The sequence below is a fragment of the Tamandua tetradactyla genome, chromosome 2 (assembly GCF_023851605.1).
Source record: "Tamandua tetradactyla isolate mTamTet1 chromosome 2, mTamTet1.pri, whole genome shotgun sequence".
NCBI lineage: Eukaryota > Metazoa > Chordata > Mammalia > Pilosa > Myrmecophagidae > Tamandua > Tamandua tetradactyla.
Genome location: NC_135328.1, coordinates 120,707,789 through 120,730,549, shown reverse-complemented (window position 1 = coordinate 120,730,549; position 22,761 = coordinate 120,707,789). Strand labels below are relative to the sequence as shown.

Sequence of the window (22,761 nt, the reverse complement as noted above, 5' to 3'; positions counted from 1 at the left end):
AAAGTTGAGTTCCCCCCATTTCATTCAGCAGTCTCAGACAATTACTGCTTTTCTCATCACCTTCCTTATCTCATCTGCCTGTGTCGGTTTCTGCTCTCCCCAGCTCCTCCCTGGTCAGGTTAAGGCACAGAACTTTTCACCTGCCAGGGCTCTCCAGGACTCAGACAGGAGATCTCATTCTTGATCAGAAGTGGATTGCCTGAGGAAGCTTAGCTTCAGGACCCCTCCCTTGCACAAGCCCTAGCAATGTATGTGTTCATGTAGTCACGTATTGTAAAATGTACAGATGTAAGAGATTTTAACATTTTTCCACTCCAGCTTCCATGAGTTACATCTCCCTTCACCTGGGTAGAGTTTGAGTGTCTCTGGACATTGTATACACATCTAATTAATGGAAAATACTAAATCGGTTCATGGTCATGCCTGTGTACAGCTGTTGCTGTTGTCCTCGTGGGAGAGAGTGGCTTCCGGGGAGACTCCCGCCGCCCACTTTGCTACTCTCCTAGCAAGGAGACTTGAAGGAGCAGAACCCAGGGGCCTCCTGTGCAATGAACATGTCCTGTGGTTCCTGGTACCCTAATACTTGAGAGGAAGAAGGGGAGCAAGGTCTAAGAAGTATGACACCTGAAGGCAGTCTGTGAAAATCTTTCAATTCCAACAGCTAATACGTGAAAGCAACTTGATAGAATCATGTCCCAAACTCAACAACAATCCTAAAAAACTCATATGACACAATCAATAACAATTGTGATGCCTAAAGAACTTCTAAACAAGAAACAGATTAATGGTGCTAGAGAAAAAAAAATCTGTGATCCTGTTTCTGATGTTATAAAGTCTTTGAAATTGAAGAGGAGACTAAGGAGTATGCAGTCAAAAATGTAGGAATAAAAATACTATACAGATAGGTTAGAGCTTTAGTAAAATTATTTTTTCCCCTGAATTTTATGATGCTTATGATATGTCAGTTTAAAAAAAAAGTATTTTTTTTTGTGATTTCTAATTTCCCTCATAAACATACCCAATTTTGTATCCTTGTTTAAAGAGAGGAAACCAGATTGCTGAAGCTTTAGCATCCTCAAAATCTAGATCTTTCCCTGGACTTGACTGCTTTAAACTGCTGTGATACCTTTAATAAAATGTTTTTAATAAAGCTGGTGAATCAGAAAGTTTCAACCAAGAAGTTAAAACAATCTTGAAGACAAAATTCCCCCTGTTCTTTTCATCTTTTTAGCCGACTGTGTTTTGAGGTGTGATGGTTAATGTTAGTGTCAACTTGACTAGGCTATAGTGTCCAGTTAAACATCAGCTATGAGGATATTTTGTAAATATGATTATCACCTACAGTCAGTTGACTTTACGGGAGATGTGGGTGAGCCTCATCCAATCAGTTGAAGACCTTAAGAACAAAGAACTAAGGTTTCCAGAGGAAGAAGGAACTAATGCCTCAAGACTATAACAAGAACTTCTTTTTGCATTTCCACCCTTTCAGCCTCTCCTATGGTTTTCAGACTCAATACACAAATGTCAGTTCTTGCTACAATTTCCAGCCTGCTGGACCTCCAGATTTTAGACTTGCCACTCTCACAATTACTTGAACCAATTGCTTAAAATAAATCCCTTTATATTTATATATACATATAAATACAGATACACATATATATATACATACATGTACATACATGCATACATACACATATATCCTGTTGGTTCCATTTCTCTGGAGAACCCAGACTAATACACATTTTTGTATAGTAAAAACTGTATTTTTTATTATGTATATAAACTATATAGTAAAAATATATAGCAGACAGTTTTACATAGTAAAACTCAACCCCAATGCTTGGTAACCAGTATATTTGATTCTTTTGAGATTCATATTTTTCTTGTTTCTATAAAAAATGATATTTCAGTTTAGAGAATATTTCCACATTAACCATGACTTGGAAATCTCTAAAAATATAAGGCAACATTCAGTAGGAAGTAAGTTATGTCATAAGAATTATTTGGCTGGGTCTTAGGAACAGTTCGTAACTGGGCACAGCCAAAATTAGTGTGTTTGTCTTCTAACAGAACGTAATGGCAGTGGCATAGAAAAAGAAGAAAAGAAAAACTTACGACATGTTTCAGTGGAGGTTGCTGTTAGGCAAAAGGCGTGGACTTCAGAGGAAGGCATGTGTTGTCCCTGCTGTTTAGATGGGGTTTGTCTGACTGTGGGTGGCAATGACTAGGGATTAACAGGCTGATGGAAACTTCTCCTGGTTAAGCACCTTTTGGTGCCACTTACAAACAGACCCCAAAGTTTAATACTTTTAGGGTATATGGTAATTAAGATCTGAATGAATTATCAGCTTAGGGTAATGATTCTCAATCTTTGGCATCAGCATTACCTGGAGATAATCTGTTATCTCGTTAAAAATCTGTTAAAACAAAGTTTCAATACAATTCTGAGTAACAGTGGTGACAGTGGGCATCTTTAGAGGGAATGAGTTCAGTCTTTCAACCTTAAATTAGCTTTTTTTTCATATATTCTCTTTATCATGTTGAGGAAGTTTCCTTCTATTCCTAGTTTTCTGAGTGTTTTTATCAAGAAGGGGTGCTGGATTTTGTCAAATGCCTTTTCTGCGTCAAGTGAGATGATGATGTGGTTTTGATTTTTCTCCTTCATTCCATTAATGTTGTGTATTATGTTAAATGACTTTCTTATGTTGAACTACCTTTACATACCTGGGATAAATCCTACTTGATCATGGTATATAATTCCTTTAATGTGCTGTTGGATTTGGTTTGCTAACATTTTGTTGAGAATTTTTGCACCTATATTCACAAGAGATATTTCTTTTCTTGTGGTATATTTATCTGACTTTGATGTGAGGATGATGTTGGTCTCATAGAATGAGTCCATGAGTGTTCCATTCTCTTCAGTTTTGGGGGAGAGTAAGAACAGGATTGGTGTTAGTTTTTCTTGGAATGTTTGGTAAAATTCCTCCATGAAACCATGTGGCCCAGGGCATTTCTTTTTGGGGAGGTTTTTTGATTACTGATTCAATGTCTTTACTAGTTACTGGTTTGTTAAGATCTTCTGTTTCTTCTTAATTCAGTGTAGGTAGTTTGTGAGTTTCTAAGAAATTGTCCATTTCATCTAAGTTGTCTAATTTGTTGGCATACAGTAGTTTATAGTATTCTCATACAGTCCTTTTTGTTTATGTGGGGTTGGTAGTAATGTATCCTCTTTTCATTTCTGATTTTAGTTATTTGTGTCCTGACTCTCTTTTTCTTTATCACTAACTAAAGGTTTGTTGATTTTATTGGCCTTTTCAAAGACTCAATTATTGGTTTTGTTGATTCTATATTTTTTTTAGTTCTCTACTTCATTTATCTCCATTCTAATCTTTGTTATCTCCTTCCTTCTGTGTACTTTGCGCTTAGTTGCTCTTCTTTTTCTAAGTCCTTCAGTTGTGAGGTTTGGTCTTTGATTTGAGATCTTTCTCCTTTTTTATTTTAAGCATGTAGGGCTATAAATTTCACTCTCAGCACTGCTTTTATTGCACCCAGTAAGTTTTGATATGTTGTGTTTTCATTTTCATTCACCCCAAGATATTTCCTACTTTCTCTTGTGATTTCTTCTTTGACCCCTTGGCTGTTTAAGAACATGCTGTTTAATTTCCATATAGTTTTGAATTTTCCATTTCTCCCTCTGTTACTGATTTCTACTTTCAATTCACTTTGGTCAGAGAAGATACACTATATGGTTTCATTATTTTTGAATTTATTGAGACTTGCTATGTGGCCTAACATATGGTTTATCCTGGAGAATGATCCTTGTGTAATAGAGATGAATATACAATCTGCTTTCATATTTATTTGAGTTTTTAAATTTTTATTATCTAGGAAATAAGTTTATTTTTTAAAAAGTAGCATTTCCCCAAATATTAATATAATAATATTCCTAAAACTAACTCAGAACATAAACTTGCTTATCACTTGTATATTTTATTCTTGGGGTAAAGTTAAAAAAAAGTTTCTATAGGACTATTTTCTATGTCAACACAGGTTATTAAAACATTATTTATGCTGGAGGATTACTATGAATTACAAAATTATACATGTTCACAATCTCAGCTTCTCTACTCCTAAACCAGTCATGAATAAACATTGTTTCCTACTATCTACATTAAAATATTGAATAATTCTATTTTATCTTCTATTATTTTGAGTCCTGTTTTCTATGTTGTATGTGTGCATGGAAAATGAATACTAGAATGGGATTTAAGAGACTACGATTTCTAGGTCTAATGCTCCAAAATCTTGGTGTTATTTTGAGGCCTAATAAAATAAAGAAGTTACCTTATAAGTTTCAGAGGTTTCTTTCAGCTCCAAAATTCTATGGCTTGAAAATAAAGTTATCTTCTATGTTAGTTCCTTTTTATTTTGATTCTTTTCTTTCTTTCTTAAATCATAACCCTAATCCATTTAATTAGACGTCCCTAAATACTTCATAAAGGTCATGCCTAATCTTATTTCTGATGGGTTTGATATAAGCTCCTAGAGATTTCTAAGAACACTGTAGAAATATAACTAAAGGAATAAACCTTTATGCTATATTCCACTTAAAATTTCTATTAGGAATAAAAAGCTACATCATGTCATAATTTTTAGAAAACCTTGGGTTTACTTAAATAATTCAAAAGCTATTACACAATTCTTCTAATTTCTTTAAACTTTAAATTTACTCTGAACTACATAATGTATTTTTTTGGGGGGGTAATTGAGTTTTTGTACTGTGCCATATTTAAACTTTTTTTCATTTCTTTCTGGATGTATTCTTCATTTATTATCTTTGTGGGTGCCATGGGTTAAAATTTAACATTCTTGCTCTTTTTATCTAGGGTATGGACAGATGAGTAAAAAATATGGATAAAAAATAAACAAATAATAAGGGGAACAAAGGTTAAAATAAATTGGGTGGATGGAAATACTAGTGGTCAATGAGAAGGAGGAGTACGGTGTACGGTATGTATGAGATTTTTCTTTTTCCTTTTTAATTTCTTTTTCTGGAGTGATGCAAATGTTCTAAAAAATGATCATGGTGATGAATACACAACTATGTGATGATATTGTGAGCCTTTAATTATACCCCGTGTGTGGAATGTTTGTATGTTAAGAATGTTGGTACGTTTGTATGTTAGTTTATCAATAAAAATATTTTTTAAAAATTTGACATCCTAAATATATAGCAACAAGTTTTACCAACTTAAGTTCAATAACAGACACATATACTCTTCCTATACCCCTGTGTTAGTTAGATTCAGTTGTCAACTTGGCCAGGTGAGCATACCTAGTTTTGTTGCTGTGGACATAAGCCAATGGTACGTGAACCTCATCTGTTGCTAATTACATCTGCAGTCAGGTAGGAGGCGTGTCTGCTGCAATGAGTGAGGTTTGACTTAATTGGCTGGTGCTTAAATGAGAGAGCACAAGGTAGCACAGCTAAGCAGCTCGGCATTCCTTATCTCAGCACTCGCAGCTCAGCCCAGGCCTTTGGAGATGCAGAAAGAAATCACCCCGGGGGAAAGTTGTTGGAACCCAGAGGCTTGGAGAGAAGACCAGCAGAAACCATCCTGTGCCTTCCACGTAAAAAAGAACCTCAGTGGAAAGTTAGCTGCCTTTCCTCTGAAGAACTAACAAAATAAATCCCCTTTTATTAAAAGCCAATCTGTCTCTGGTGTGTTGCATTCCGGCTTCTAGCAAACTAGAACAACCCCTCTGACCCCTATGTTTTTTTTTGTACTTGTTATAAATTATATCTCTGACATTGTATATCCAAAACTGTAGATTGTCATTACTTTTCATGCTTTTGTACTTTAGCAACTTTAAGAAGTAAGAAGTGGAGTTATATAACAAAAATTACAATATATTAATGCTGGCATTTATAATTATCTATATGGTTACCTTTCTTGATGCCTCTTAGATACACCATGTAGCTCTTTTTCCTTCAGTCTGAGACACTCTCTTTAGCATTGCTTGCAGGGCAGGGTTAGTGGTGACGAACTCCCTCTGCTTTTGTTTATCTAGGAATGTCTTAGTCTCTCCCTCCATTTTGAAAGAAAATCTCTCGCATATAACATTTCTTCTTCTGCCTCCTCCTCTTTCCTCTTCCTCATGTGGTCCGTGACTGAATTCTAGTTTTCATGACAGTGTACATGAACTCATATACTTGTAGAGAATTCATTTATTTTATTCCAATTCCAGAGCTGTAAAGAAATCTGGCCCAATCGCCAAATATTACAAGAGAAGAAAAAGAGATCTGGAAAGTGTAAGTGTCTTGATTTCATAGTTCACATTTTTGGTTAAAAATAGTTTTCAGTCAGCACTTTTTAGTATTTTATCTCACTGCCTTCTTGCTTCCATGGTTTCTGAGAAAAATCCCAGTAGTTAATGGGATTCCCAGGACTCCCTTGTAAAACCATTATGTTTCTCTCTTGCAGCTTTCAATACTCTCTTCTTATCCTTTGTAGCCAACAGTTTGACCACTATGTCTGGGAGTATTTTTCTTCCTGTTTATCCTGTTTGGTGTTCACTAAGCTTTTTGGATGGGCATATTCATGTCTTTGACTAAGATTAGATGTTTTCTGTCATTTTTTCCTTTGTATATTCCTTTTGCCTATTCCTCTCTCTTTTTTTTAGCTTCTGGACACCCATAGCGCATATACCTGATGGTGCCCTGAAGGTCTTTTAGGCTGTTTTCACTTTTTCTAATTCTTTTTTTTCTTTTTCTGCTATTTAGCCTGATTCATTTAAATTGTTTTTTTTTTTTTTTTTTTTTGGCATGGACAAGGCACTGGGAATCGAATCCCGGTCTCCAGCCTGACAGGTGAGAACTCTGCCTGCTGAGCCACCATGGCCTACCTTCATTTAATTTGTTTTGTATTTGAGTTCACTGATTCTTTTTTCTGACAGCTCTAGTCTTCTGTTAAAACCTTCTTGGGAATTTTTCATTTCAGTTAGTGTGGTCAACGCCATAGTTCTGTTTGGTTCCTTTATAAAATTTATTTCCCTTTATTGAGCTTCTCATATTGTCCACTCATTGTTTTCCAATATCCTTTAGTTTTTTTCTCTGTATTTTCTTTTATTTCTTTGAGCATACCAAGGATCATTAAAAAAAAAAATCTTTGTCTACTATCCACAGTCTGGTCTTATTCATTGATATTATCTGGATTTTTATCGTCTTCTTTTGGATGGGCCATCATTTTCTATTTCGTTGTTTATCTTTTGTTGTACCTTGTACATTTTAAAATATTAAAATGTTAACTCTGGAATATAGTCCCTGGGCTGTCTGCTTCTTGCGTCTGTATCCGTTTTGTAATTTGACAGATATTTTCTTGAGTGGCAAGCACTAAGAAAAACAAACAAATCAGTGCAAAAACACCTTTCATAGTCTTTGCTCTTTGGATTTGCATTGGCCAGTACTCTCCTTCAAAATTCAACCCTCCTACCAAGAATGCCAATCTTAGGCAAATGCAAAGCTCCAGTTCTCCCTTTCTTTTCTGAGCCTGTGTCTTTTCCTGGGCTTGCGGTTACTATTAGTTTTAGTAGTTTCCCTCATACAGGAATTTGAATGCCTCTTCCTCTCCCTAGGAAATAGACTTCTCCCGGTGCTCTACCACATGACTTAAAGCAAACAAGCCTTTTCCCTACACTGCCCAACTCACTTGCTTCTTATACTACATTCACTCTCCCACGCTGGGCAAATTCTGGGAGGAGGTGGTTTGCCAGAGAGGAGTTTCCTTAGTCAGTCTTTCATAGTCAGAGAGAGCCAGAGACCCACAAAGGGAGCTACGGCCAGCTCCACATTGCCTTGTGGGAGGGAGTGAGGGAGGGGCCAGCAGAGTTCTAGGAGCTTCTCCTAGGGCTCTTTGAAGCAGCATTTTCTTGATTTAACACTTGCCTTCTAAATGCAGCCCTTTAATTATTTTCCTTAGTTTTGAGGAAAGGTACTGTCTGTAAGACTCTTCTGTCACTTTTGCCCTAAGTGGTTTGGAATAATGGTCATCCTCAGAACTAACTCCCCAGTGATCTAAAGTAGCTGCTCAAAAACAGGTATCAGCAATTGGCTGTGCACCCCCGATCTTGGGGAACTAGGTCTTTATATCACACCCTGGCATCAGTAAGTTGCACCAGGCTGGGGTTGAGGACCTCACTGCTGCCTTCTGTGAGGCTGGGGTGTGGGTAGTGGTAGCCACTGCCAGAGGGTGCAAGTCACCGGGATTTACCTCAATTTACCAGTCACCTCCTGAATGCTGTACAGTGTTCTCCTGGATTCTGGAGTGTCAAAATGGTTGATTCAGATGGTTCCTGCCATTTTAATAGTTGTTCTGGTAGAGAGACTATTTCCTGGAGCATCCTGTTCCACCATCTTCCCACAATCCACCTGGTAAACACATTCCTCTTAAATATTGGTATATATATATATATATATATATATATATGCTAAGCACTTGTTTTATGCCAGATACTATCTCTGCACCATATAGCTGGGAACAGAATAGACTTAGTTCCTCCCCTTTGGAAACTTACAGTCCATTTAGCAATGAAGAACTTTAATCAAGTAATTATAATGAAATGTGATGAATGAGTTTATGAGATCTGCTTGAGAGGAAAGGAACTCTGGAGGAAGAGAGATTCACCCTGAAATTTGAAGAGGAATAGAGGTTACGTGAAAATTAATGGTGGTTGGAATCATAGATTGAAAGGCAGATGAAGAGTGTTTTTAGGTAAGCCAATCATTCCCACTGTAATAGGCAGTAACCCAAAAGCTCAGTTACTTAATATTTTAAAGGACCTAGGCTGCTGCTATTTTATAACTCTGCAACCCTTCACTTCTAGGAATACAGATAGGAAAGAGAGCAAATAAGAACATGGAAAACTGACACCTTTATTATCTCCTTGCACTGGAAATGACACATCACCTCCACTCATAAGTCATTGGAAATGTTTAGTCATGTGACTCTCCCAGCTGAATAGGGCCTGGGAAACAGGAAGAAATGGACACTTACTTAGTTCTTCCCCTTTGAAAGCTTACAGTCCATTTAGCAATGAAGAACTTTGATCATCGAATCACAGCTAACAGATCATGCATAGCTGGATCTGCTGGCGAATCAGGGCCAGGCACATAGATCCCAGGGGGGATGGTGCACCCCTGGCTGGCTCTGGACGACCTCACCTAATGGTGTCACAAGATCCAGAGGCTCTGCCCTGAAGACAGCTGGCAGTGGGGGATAAAAGTGACCACTGTAAAGTGGTCTTCAGAGCAGCAGACGGCTCAGCAGGACAGATGTGTGCCCAGGGCTTACCGTCACCGTGAAGCGGCCTTCACTGATTCCTGGCAAAGGAGGAAAAGAGATTGTGGTGCATTTTGAGAAACGCTGATGAAGCCAGAGTATAGGATATGAAAGTTTGAAGAGCAGTTGTTTTGGCTGGAGAGGGAATTAAGAGGCCAGATAGTTTGGGAACTTGAGTATCGTGTTTGGGAAATTGTGCTTCAAAGGTTAATGGGAACCACTGAAGGGTTAAAAAGGGGAAGTGTTGAGATCAGATTTGTGGCTCTTAGAAGAATGCTACCATGGCATTCTGGATATTGGTTTGGAATAGGGTGAGACTGGGCATAGAGAACAATTTTAAAATGTTCTATAAAATGCAATACTGAAGAATTATTTGTTTTAATTAGAGAAACTATTACTGTTCCTTTCATGCATCTTATTGTTCAAGAAGCAGTCCCACATGCATATCTGAAATAATGTACTATCATAAATTCTGTTTAAAGGCAAAGCACCATAAGTAAAGGTGATCAGCTGCCCAGAGTTCTCAGGGTATAGGACCTCACTTCCTAATTTTACATTAATTTCTGAAAATTAGAAATGCCATCTCCCAAAAATGTTAAGGAAGTTGTAAAAAAAGTCACTTTATTCAGTATTATAATTGTAGAAATGGAGTATATTTCCCTCTAGAAATAAAAAACTAAAGAAAATCCCACTGTTTGTCATTGGTATGGCAGCGTAGGTCAGCAGGAAAAAAAGACTGTGGTAAGATTGTGTCTCTGATGTTACGAAGAAGAATTTTTAGTCCAAGTTTTCATGAGCTTCTTTTGTTTTCATTAGATTTGTCTTCCTCTATTTATTGCTTTTCATATTTTTCCTCCCACTTTTCATATTAGAGGATCAGTACAACTTTTAAAACTTCATTAATAGGAGCAAATCCAGTATTCATTGATTTCTTCTCAAAAGGCACTCTAACCCAGTGGGTGACCTGGCAGTTTCATTCTCATAAATACTATAGCCATGGGCGGGCCGCGGTGGCTCAGCGGGCAAAGTGCTTGCCTGCTATGCCGGAGGACCTCGGTTCGATTCCCGGCCCCAGCCCATGTAACAAAAACGGAGAAACAGAATACAATAAAAAACAAGAAAATGTTTAAAAAAAAAAAAAAATAAATAAATAAATAAATAAATACTATAGCCATGGAAAAACTCAATAGGACACAGACAAATCCAATAAATAGAAGAAATTTATTGAGTTTTGAAATGTTTGGTGCATTGGTTTGGTCCAAGATTATGCATCCTAAACCTCCCATTGTAAATAAGAAGTTAGATGCAAGTCTTTCCATAGTATATTGTCCATTTACTCTGAAGGCCAGGAAACCTATTGGCCTCTCATGCCCATTGTCATGGTCAGGTTCATGTGTCAACTTAGCCAAGTGGTGGTACCTGTTTGTTGTTTGGGCAGTGCTGGTCTGTCTGTTGTGATGAGGACGTTTCATATAATTAAATTATGATTACGTCAACTGCATCCACAGCTGATTCCATTTGTAATCAGCCAAGGGGAGTGTCTTCTGCAATGAGTGATGCTTAATCTGATCGCTGGAAGCCTTTTAAGGAGGATTCGGAAGAGACAGTCTCTCTTCCTGCTTCGGCCGGCAAGCATCTCCTGTGGAGTTCATCCAGACCTTCCATTGGAATTGTCAGCTTCACAGCCTGTCCTGTGGATTTTGGACTCTGTGTTCCCACGGTTATATGAGACACTTTTATAAATTTTATATTTGTGAGTGTTTCCTTTTGATTCTGTTTCTCTAGAGAACCCTGAATAATACACCCATGTTCATCAGTCATAGGCAGCACTTGGAGGTTCCACGACAACATCATCAGTTGCTCCTCCGCTGACAAGGAAGTAAGCCATCACCGCCAGCATGTGCCCCGAGGGCAGCTTCTTCAGCTGCAGGTTGGGACATTCAAGCAGTAACAATGGGAATTGGTACAAGTGTTCGGGTTGGCAGGGCAGGGGGCAGCTCTTAATCTCAAGCCTCACGTGTACCCAGAAAAAAGCATCAGCGAATTCTTTGAATTTGACAGTAAATACCTAACAGTTCAACATAAACATGGTATTAAGCAATTTTAAAGTTACCTGCTTCATTTAATTTGGGCATGAAGTATTTGCTCTGATTGCTAATTTAATCATGTTTGTTCAAATATGTCTTCAAAAAACAAATCTAAACCTTGCTTTGAAGAATAGATATTTGGGTATGATATTTTGTTTTCTTTCATAGAGAAATGGAGTACATTGCAATCCTAATGAGTTTTTCATTTCATTTTCAGTGGATTGAACAAGACCTTTATCCTGTGAAATGAAGATCTGTAAACCTCAGAGTCCTTGCTTTGGCATAGAAAATCCTCACAAATGGGAGGAATTAATTTAAAAAGTCAGAATGCAAGTGATAATAGGGAATTCAGAGGAGATTCTGGTTAAGCTCCACCTCTCACAACAGTGTTCAGTCTGCTTTTGGGTGAATCACTTGAGTGCCTGCACTTGGCTGCATCACTGGAAAATGGAAAAGTTCAGTCTCAGATTTACTCTGTGGGAAACTGAAGGAAAAAGAGGTTATGTAAGCATCTTCCAAAAGTAAATGCGTTCTTCTAAGGCATGTTTATTACATGATTCAGGAAACACGATCACATCATTGGATGGGAATTTAGGGAGTGATAGTTTATTTTCTCTGCCCTCTTTCCCCATCCTCAATTCTGTCTCTTTCGTTATTCTACCCAGGACAATGACTTATCTTTCTAATTTAACCACAGAGCATCTTACTGCACCCAAGAAGCCTGCTGCACCCAAGAGCCTGGTATTTTATTACTTTTAACAGTAATACAATATAGTTGGTTTCTGGGGGCTTTGCTAGCTCAATTTCTGTATGATTTCTCATGAAGTAATTCTGTGGTTGCTTATGTCAGAAAGGTTGGAATTACATAGGAAGGCAACAAATTGCAAACTGTTTAGCTTTTTTTTCTGACTCTTGCTATCAAGTCTCTTTAGTACTTTTCTGTGATCTAAAGAAAAAGAACTGGTGAACACAGTGTTCTGATTTTTACTGTCAGTCAGAAGAACCAGAGGAAATACAATCTGTGGAAAGATCCATGCCTCAGCACTGTTGCTCTCTGCTAAGTAATAGATCATGGTCCTTTGGTTGCCAGAAGCATTAGATTTCTTGAAAAAGTCCATTGTTCTCATTCTCTTTAAGACTTTTAAAAAGCCTTAATTTATAAGTTGATACAAAAGGACCAGTATTTTGCAAATTCAGAAGGCACTGCTGGGAGTTGATGATGCTCTAGTTTATGGCACCGCTGAGATAAAAGTCACATGAGTAGAGCTCTTTTAAAAATGTTTCCCACAATTATAAAAATGACATAGGTTCATACGCATTGGAGCTAAAAATATAGTTGAGTTACATTTTAGAGTTTTGTCCGCTATAGTCTGTACTATATGTAGCTTTTTTCACTTGACCTAGAACTTTTTTTTTTTTCATTATCATTTTCCCTATGTCATTCACATATACTTTTCTTTGGGTGTATGGGCCGGGAATCAAACCCCGGTCTCTTGCGTGTCAAGCAAGCATTCTACCACTGAAGCACCTGTGCGCCTTTTACGTATACTTTTAATGACTGTATGATTGTCTTATAGTGTTCTTCATAACTTAACTATTTATCTGTTGGTTGATGTTTAGATTGTTTCCAGTTTTGACAGTTATATATAATGCTGCAGTGAATACTTTGGTATGTACATATTTGTCTGCATTTATATTTCCCTTAGGAGCAATTCCTAGAGTAGACTGAGGCAAAGGGTATAAACATTTTTAAGGCTCTTTTCAGCCACTATCGAAATGATTATGTAGCTGATCTTATAGCCAGTTGATGCTATAAATTGAACTCTCTTTTAAAAAAATATAGAGGAAATTTAAGAGAGAAGTGTGCCGGTTTGAATTTGTGGCGGACCCCAGAAAAGCCATGTCCTTTAATCCTCATTCAGTATTGTTGGGTGAGAGCGTTTTGATTCTTCCCATGGAGCTGTGTCTCCACCCACTGAACGTGGAGTTGCTTATTGGAATCCTTTAAAAGAGGAAACATTTTGGAGAGAGCCCCTTTTTGTAGAGTCACGAGAAAGCCAGCAGATGCCACCATGTTCGTCATGTGCCCTTCCAGCTGAGAGAAACATTGATCAGCCTTCTTGAACCAAGGTATCTTTCCCTGGATGCCTTAAATTGGACATTTCTCTAGACTTGTTTTAATTGGGACATTTTCTCAGCCTTAGAACTGTAAACTAGCAACTTATTAAATTCCCTGTTTTAGAAGCCATTCTGTTTCTGGTATATTGTATTCAGGCAGCTAGCAAACTAGAACAAAAAGCTAGCCATTTTAATTGTAGGACATGTTTGTACAGTTAAGTTAGGTAAGATATTGCTAAGTCATTACAGAGGAGCACAGGGATATGTAGTGAGCATTAATGATTTTGGTCATAATCCCATGTATACTGAAGTCCAGGGGCAAAAGAGAGCAGTGACAGAGCCTATCTGCAGAAGAGCTATAAAATATTAGTTCCACATTCCCCTTATCCTCTGCCAGCATCTCAGCTGCATTTCCTTTACCTGTTGGGAGGAATCAAACCCTATTTCCTGTGGGTTCTGAGATCTTGCCAGTTTTGTCTTTCTTTCATAGTCTTAGTTTACCATTGACCAGAACTATTGGGGCAACAAGTGTTAAGAGGCATGTAACCAACTTTCTGGGTTCCAGACTGTTTTAGTTTGCAAAAGCTGCCAGAATGTAATATATGAGAAATGGAATGACTTTTAAAAAAATAATTTAATAAGTTGCAAGTTTATAGTTCTAAGGCTGTGAAAATGTCCAAATTAAGGCAAGGCTATAAAAATATCCAAACTAAGGCACCCAGGGAAAGATACCTTGCCTCAAGAAGGCCGATGACATTCAGGGTTTCTCTCTCAGCTGGAAAGAAACCATGGTGATGGCTGCTAGCTTTCTCTCTAGGGTTCTTCAATGGCTTCCCTGGGGGCATTTTTCTTTATGAATCTCCAGAGGTCTCTGGCTCTGTCAGTTCTGTTGGCTCTGAAGGTTTTTCCAAAATGGTTCCCTCTTAAAGGGCTCCAGTAAGCAACCCCACTTTGAATTGGTGGAGACACCTCTCCCTGGAAACAATCTAATAAAAAGTTGCTACCCACAATTGAGTGGGCCACATCTTCATGGAAACGATAAAAAAAAAACCCATCGAGTAATATTGAATGAAGATTAAAGGACATGGCTTTTCTGGGGGTACCTAATAGCTTCAAACCAGCACACAGACCTAGCATTCCTGACCTCCACTGAGTAACAGCATCCCACATCTTCCTCCACCTACTCAGTGAGGCAATTCTTTTCTCTGCTTGTTGGGCCCATGGTACAAATGCCCAGAATGGCCATGGAACAGCTTTAGCTTCTAATTTAATAGAATCAAAACTGAGTTGCCAGATAAGAAAATTTCTCTTTTGGGCATTGGGACCAGCAGACCGTTTGGTACCATAGTATCAGAAATATATTCCCCCCCCCCCCCCCATAAGTAATCTGATGTGAAAGAGAAAGGGGCCATTTCTACAGCTTCTCTTTGGTTTTCCAAGCCTATGTGCTCTGGCTGTGGGGAAAAGAGAGTGAGGGAGGCACACCCCCTATTAGAGGTTGAATCATGTTCCCCACAAAAAAAGTTCAGGTCCAACTCTTGTTCCTTGAGGTGTGAACCCATTTGTAAGTAGGACCTTTGAAAATGTGATAAGTTAAGGTGTGTCCAAGCTGAAGGAGGATAGCCTCAATTCAATATGTCTATTAGCAAGAGATTAGACATAGAGAGAGAAGCCAGTGGGGCTGGGATGGCGCAGAAGCCAGAAATCAATGGAACCATCTGATAGAAAAGCCAAAGAACCCCAGGGGATGCCAGCCAGCCAGAAGATACTGACCTTGGGAGGAAGCAAGTATTGTAACTTCTGAAACTGTGAGCCAATAAATTACAGTTGTTAAGTTAATCCATTGTATGATATTTGTTTTAGCAGCCAGGAAACGAAAATCTCCCCTTGTTAAGCAGTTTATCTGGAAGTAACAGACATCACTCCCCCCTCACATTCCACTGACCAGAGTCAGTAGCATGGCCACACCTGCCTGCAGGGTTTGCTGGGAAATGTAGTCTGGCTGTGAGCTAAGCAGGGAAGGAAGGTGAGTCTTGTGAACACATAACAGTCCCACAATATCGCGCCCGCCGTGACCAATTTCAGTTCTCACTGCCTTTTGCAGTACTTCTTCCTTGAATATGTTTCAAGAATATGGCACATTTGCAGTTTCATTAAAGATGTATTAAAAATACTTCTTTTACTTTTATACTTGGTTTGTTTTCAAGAGTAGACCAATCAGATGTATAGTCTCTCCTCCACTTGTAATCAGACACCTGGATACCATTAATTGAGGTAGCCGTTTATTTTCAGTGGCCATATTCTAGACTCCTGCAGATCCTCACTTTTGCAATAAAAATTTAGATTTTTTTTTTTTAGCTCCTCTTGGCATATAGGATCAGTTCTTTAGGTAATTAAATTTAACTTGGTGCTCCCAGTCTGTTTTGAAAATACTCTAGAAATTATTTTCTTTTCTTTGTATAAAAAAGTATTTAGAAGAATCAAACATTAAATCCACTATAGAAAGTTTTGAATGCAAAGCTTTTGTGTTGACAGAAAAATGAATCACAAGCATTATTCCTTTGAGTGTATTCTCAGTATTATTTTATATGAAGAGCTTTTAGAAAAATCTCCTCCAGTGTTAAGAATTCCTCAGCCAAGTTCTGAGTCGGAAAACTGAGCGGCCACTTTACCTGGTGGTTGAGCCCAAGAGAGAGTGAGCTGGCATCAATCAGCATGGTTTTCAAGGGCCTCAAGTGGGCTCATGCTGTCAGGGAGCCAGATCCCCTGCGCCCTGAAATTACAGATGGATTAAAGAAGGGATTAAGTGTCTTTGAAGGGCCTGTAACCTTGAGTGTAAGTCACTTAAAAAGTTTCTTAGAAAGATTTTAGTATCACATAAAAACTTTAGTATTTGTTCATTCAGGTTTATCTTATTTTTGTAAATCTCAAACAACCCTTGGTGCTGTTTTGAAGGAAATCTGTCTAATAATAAAAGACTCACAGGGATTAGAAATATGCAGGAGAAATAGGCTTTATTTGGCATATTAAAAGAAGAGATATGAATACATATGAGATAAACAGTAAGTGGATCGAGAGGGAAAGATTTATAAATTATGGATTTTTTAGAAAGAGCTTAAAATATTTATTTCAGTGATCATTCTCAAAAATGCAGAACTCTTTTTAAAACTGGAAAGGGCTTGCCCTTCATTTAATCAAATGCACTTTTGCAGAGATAAAATGATTGATATTCAAGCAAGATTGCTTGCCTTAGTTCATACAAATAGGATCAAAGATTTGATTGCTTTATTCATTACATGACTTTTTGAACAATATGTTTGGGTCCTGTGCTTGCATGTGCAGTGTTTTATGTGTTTATAGGTTGTTAGTTAAGAAACTTTTCGCTTTGCTGCTTTTGCCTTTTGAGGTACTGTGGTAATAGCTGTGTCAGGAGCCAGACCGTGCCTTCTTGCTGGCTGGTTATGAGACAGCTTCTGAGCTAAAAGGTTGTATGTCGTGTATTCAGTAGAGGAAGGTAGTATATCGTGTACCCATATTTTTCTGCTGTCTGTTTTTGTTACCGCAAGCAGGGCACTTTCCATAGAAGGGACTGACTGACCTGGCTCTACAAAGGAGAAACAGTTCTCTCAGTGTGAAGATGATTTATTACAGCTTCGGTTATCAAGATAAATTTGGAATTGGGGAGGGTTAGTTCTGAGTTGACCCAAAGCTCTTCATTAATAAGCATTTGGTGGCTATCTTTAGTGATCACAAGACTCCAAAGTAAAAAAAAAAACAGGTAAAATGGGTACAAGTGAGGGTGAGTCACAGGGTTTTTACAAGCACATGGGCACAACATAAAAGCTATACAATTATTGTCAGAGATCAAGGCAGCTGGATTACAGTTAAGAGATTTCAGCTATTTCCCTCTGTCTAATATACCAGAAAGCAAAAAGGATGTCTATAATGATTCAGTAATCATAGTCATCCCTGAAGTCCTAGCTTCTCGGTTATGATCCCATATAGAAGAATGGACTCTTCCCTATTCCCTTGTTCTTACTTTCCCCCTTCTCCTGATTTATTTTTCTCCAGCCTGCCCATATCCAAATGTTCATCTCACCCCACTAGAATATAAGTTCCATGACAGTAGCAATTTTGCTTTACTCACCTCTGTATCCCCTGCACCTGGAACAGTGCCTGCGTGTAGTGGGTACTCAATAGTTGTTTATTGAGTGAGTAAATGTTAATGATGTCACTGAAATTTAAAGGATGTTGCTGTCCCTGCAGATGTTCCATTGATACAGATATGCCCAGTTACACCAGTTCTCTCTTAAGTGTGGACATGAGTGAATTCTTAGACTTTTGAATATAGCTGCCCTTTGCAGGGGATGCTGCTGTTGGATTTCCTCATCTGTTGAGGATGCTCTTAGAATAAAAACCTGATGGCATGTGACCAAGGAGTTCCAGGAATACCACCAAGCATCATCCCTTTTTCCTTGCAGGGCCCCAGTGAGAGCTGTATGCATACAGGAAGCACAGGAAATCCATCCTTCATAATTGGGGTTGGGGGTGGTGGTCTTCAAATTCCAGTTCAGAAGAGCTCAGCTAGACCACATAACCAGGCATATCACCTTGATTAGACTTAAGTACAACCCTACCCCTAAATCCAAACCCAACTCTTGATATACAAGACGAACAGAGCTAGACACAATAACAGCGTTCTATGCAGGGTCTGAGGTTGAGTTGGTCCAGCTCATACTGTGTGGCCTTCTGGTGCCAGATTTGTGGCCCAACGCCTGGGTGTTTGTGGTGATGAGACAGAGGAATTGCCACACTTTACCCTTCTAGCCACGTGGCTGGAAAATAGAGCTTGAAGAGTCACGCTTGTGTGTATTGTGACCTCACTGTCCTTTAAAGTTTGACCCCTCCAAGTCTGAATTAGTGTTTTTGGGATTTGGGAGGGAGGGACAGTTAGGAGGGCTCACCGGTTCAATTTTCCCAGCTCCGGGCAGTTTCCTGGGATGCAAAACCTAAGAAAAAAGCAAACAAAGGACAAATTGATCACAATAGGGTGGTTGCAGTTTCTTGCTCTTTGTTTTGATGCAAACTTGGAATGAGTGAGGGGACATCTCAGAGGACACTCATGTCTAGAGAACCCGGTGCTAAGAACCATGCAAAATTATTTCTAAGTGCCTGAACTTGACACCTAGTTGTATGCCGCTATGTCTCAGCGCAGGGTTTTTTCTGGCCCTGGATCATTCTGCCCTCTCTCCATGCCTTCCCCAGATGGTAAGCCTTTTAATTTGCCAGGCCTGCTTTGACAATTATTACATACTGATTGGATTAAACAATTCATCTGGAATTTATTTGGCTCACAGTTTTGGAGGCTAGAAGTCTAAAATCATCAGGACAAACTTTCTCCTTGAAATCTGGAGAGTTCTGGCACTGGCTTGCCACAATCTTTGGGATTCTTTGGCTTGTACCTCTGACTCAGTCTCTCTCCTTGTATCTTCTTGTGCTTTTCTCTGATTTCCATCTTCTGGCTTCTTCTGATTGTGCCTCAATTTCCTCTTTATTAAGTCCCTAATCATATGGATTAAGGCCCATCCTGATTTAGTTGGCTTCATCCAAAAATAGGATCTTCATGGCCTTCTCAGGAAGTCCTTGTTAAATGCAGGTTGCGACCTCATTATTGGTTGTAAGGTGACTTTGTGGCACAGGTGGAATCTAGGATAAGCCTTCCGCTATTGGTTCTCTTTGGAGGATCTGGTGTGTGTTGCTGCATCACCATACATCATTTGCCCTTTCTGGTTACCACAGATTCTGTGACGAGGACTTTGTTGACATCACCTTAAACAAAGAGAAGACTGATGATGTTCACAGACACTGCTTCTTAAGGAAAGGTTGTTGTGAGCAGTTACACAATTGGAGTTCCATTTGTGGAACTTAAGCAGGATTTTTAAAAGTTCAAAGGAATGGTCCTTATAATAGTGCATATTTTAATTTCCACAATGATATAATTGAATATCTTATTTCAAGTTTTATAACACCAAAACATGGATCTCTCATTTATAAATCCTAATATCTTTCTATTCTATCACACTGAAGTGGCATGACAGGTGAAAAAATGTAGACAGATTGAAGAACCATCTGCTAATGGGAATGGGAGTGCTGATAAAGGGCAGCAAAAATGTTTTTCCTTAACGTACAGTTGAGGTTTTAAACAAGAAAGACTTAATGAAAGCACACAATTTATTTGGAACAGGAGGGCATACTTATGTGATGATCAAGTCTTTGAAATCCATGACCAGAAATTTGGGTAAACGCATTCAGAAGCTATAGGGACCTTGTCAGAATTGGAAGGTATACAACATTTGAGAGAAAGTTATTGAGTCACTGTTGAAGGGGCAGTGGGGTGGTGGGCAGTCATATAGTATGGGGGTAGTCCAGAAATGAAAGGATGAGGCTCTGGTTGAGTTTAAGTGATGTGAGAAAGATTGGTGGTAAACATGACATTAGTTCTGGGGTTGGCAATTGGCAATGTATGAGTGATGTCAAAGGTGACACCAGACAATGGTGGCCAGTTACAGTATTGAGGTTGAATGGAAAAGGAGGCTTTGAAGGAAATAAACAAAATCTCTATCAAGTCTCCATAAGATGAACGTTGGTCTAAGGTTTCCTTGATCTTGTCCTAAAGAGCTCTGTTGTGCCCTTTCTGTGGAAAGTGGGTAGTTAGATATCGTGCTCAGCTCTGGAAAAAGGAGACCTTCAGGTGGCAGGTGCCCTCACTGAGAGGGTCCCCTTGGGAGAGCATCCTTAGCCCCAGAGATTCCAATTGTGGGTGTAGCTTCAATAACGAAGTCGCAATGAGAAAGTTTGAGTTTATTGTTTCAGGTCCTCAAGCAGCTCAGGGTGACCAGAGAGGGGCAGATAGCAGTTCTCTGGCTTAGGCCTTAGCAGGGGGATAGAGAACATGCTTGGGGGAGCAGTCTTCTCTATTTAAGTGGGGAGACATATTTTCATGGGGTTGTTTCCTATTGGGCTTTTCAGATGGCTTTGGGGGCAAGGAGTAAGTTTACTGCCCAGCCTCAGGAAGGGCTACCTTATCTGTTCTGACTGGCCTGGGCCACCCTTAGGTACTAAATAACTGATGTTTTGACTGCTCCCAGGATAAGCTCACAAGAGGGTGTATTTAGGAATGGACATGGAAAAAGTAAGAGGAGAATGTGTAAGAAGGGTCTTTGCATCATTTAAAGAATGTGCTAGAAGGACGGATTGATTGTCAGAGTGAAAGGAAGTAGAGAGAACTAATTTTTTTTAAATACCAAAAAGCACCAAACAAAAGCAAACGTTCTTATTTTGATCATTCCATTCTACATATATAATCAGTAATTCACAGTATCATCACATAGTTGCATATTCATCATCATGATCATTTCTTGGAACATTTGCATCTATTCAGAAAAGGAAATAAAATGAAAACAGAAAAAAATTTATACATACCATATGCCTTACCCCTCCCTTTCATTTATCACTAGCATTTCAAACTAAATTTATTTTAACATTTGTTTCCCCTATTATTTATTTTTATTCCATAAGTTCTACTCGTCCGTTGACAAGGTAGATAAAAGGAGCATCTGACACAAGGTTTTCACAATCACACAGTCACATTGTGAAAGCTATATCATTAGACAATCATCTTCAAGAAACATGGCTACTGGAACACAGCTCTACATTTTCAGTCAGTTCCCTCTAGCCTCTCCATTACATCTTGAATAACAAGGTGATATCTACTTAATGTGTAAGAATAAACTCCAGGATAACCTCTCGACTCTGTTTGGAATCTCTCAGTCATTGACACTTGGTCTCATTTCACTCTTCCCCCTTTTGGTCGAGATGGTTTTCTCAATCCCTCGATGCTGAGTCTCAGGTCATTCTTGGATTTCTGTCCCACGTTGCCAAGAAGGTCCACACCCCTGGGAATCATGTCCCACGTAGACAGGGGGAGGGTAGTGAGTTTGCTTGTTGCGTTGGCTGGAGAGAGAGGCCACATCTGAGCAACAAAAGAGGTTCTCTTGGGGGTGACTCTTAGGCGTAATTTTAAGTAGACTTGACCTATCCTTTGCGGAGTTAAGTTTCATATGAATAAACTCCAAGACTGGGGGCTCAGCCTATAGCTTTGGTTGTCCAAACTGCTTGTGAGAATATCAAGAATTCAACTCGGGGAAGTTGAATATTCCCCCTTTCCCAGCATTCCCCAAAGGGGACTTTGTAAATACTTTTTTATTCACTGAGAGAGAACTAATTCTTGATATTTATATTTGGTGAGGTTTTCTTCTGAGTGTTTAATCATGGTTTTAAAAGAGAAATGCATGCCAGTGGTAATTGTGGCACTTTTGAAACATGTCTGCATATGCTTTGACACTCTTCCAATCCTCCAATCAAGGGGCGGAGTCTAACTCCCTCTCCTCAAATATGGGATCACTTCTAATTAGTAGAATGTGGTAGAGGTGATGCAGGGTAAATACAGAGGCTAGGTCATACAACATGGTAACAGTGTTCACCTGGGTCTCTCTCCTGGTATACTTGTCTGTGGAACCCAGTGGCCAAACGTGGAGAGCCATGTGTAGGTATGGCCGTAGGTGTGACCAGCATCCCAGCCAAGGGCCCAGCCATCATTTGGCTTCAATGGTCAGACACGTGAGTGAGCAAGCCTTTAAGAGACATCAATCCCAGTCTTCTTCTCTCTCTTTTCCCATTCTTGGAAGAAAGCATGTTGTTGACAAACCATGCATGGCAGTGCAGAAAGTGAGATGTGCCCAAGCATTGCCCAAGATGGGCCATATCTAGCCTGGCAGGGTCTTTGGGCAACCACTATCAAGGCCAGGATAGAAAGCTGCACATTCCAATCCAGGATCCTTCAGAATCTCTCTGTTTTCTCCTTAAGTTGGTTCTTGGGTAAAGGTTGAGGTATCAATGAATATGTAAGTGGGTATTTGTTTTGTTTCTTAAACTAACGATGATTCATGTGCTCTGGGCATGGTTTTCTTCATGGCTTTCGTTGGACCTGGGGTTTGGTTACAGGACATTACCTGGCAGTGTGCAGACACTGAGTTTCCAAGGCAGGTTTGTGCGGGGTAGGGGAAAGCTTTAGATTGCAAGGGGAAGAAGAGAAGTGAAAAATCATGTGGGAGTGAGTAATCATAATTAACTCCCATTCTACTTATTGTTACGTTTTT

At 39.0% G+C, this 22,761-nt stretch overlaps 1 protein-coding gene across 1 annotated transcript; it reads right to left on the bottom strand.

The window, feature by feature from the left end:
* Positions 1–10,285: 10,285 nt before the first annotated feature.
* LOC143657210 (oligosaccharyltransferase complex subunit OSTC-like) lies at positions 10,286–16,260 on the bottom strand. Its single transcript, XM_077129343.1, has 5 exons — positions 16,216–16,260; positions 11,167–11,406; positions 10,508–10,738; positions 10,391–10,394; positions 10,286–10,326 (listed from the first exon to the last, which is right to left on the bottom strand). The coding sequence occupies exons 1-5, from the start codon at positions 16,258–16,260 to the stop codon at positions 10,286–10,288; spliced, it is 561 nt and encodes a 186-aa protein (XP_076985458.1).
* Positions 16,261–22,761: the final 6,501 nt, after the last annotated feature.

Excerpts from the sequence above, each read along its gene's own strand:
- LOC143657210 (XM_077129343.1), bottom strand. The coding sequence starts at position 16,260 with ATGCTGATTGATGCCAGCTCACTCTCTCTTGGGCTCAACCACCAG. Across the intron at positions 11,407-16,215 it reads CTCTTGGGCTCAACCACCAG|GTATTTACTGTCAAATTCAA; the intron begins GTAAAGTGGCCG and ends TTGAACTGTTAG. Across the intron at positions 10,739-11,166 it reads TTGTCGTGGAACCTCCAAGT|TTGACACATGAACCTGACCA; the intron begins GCTGCCTATGAC and ends CACTTGGCTAAG.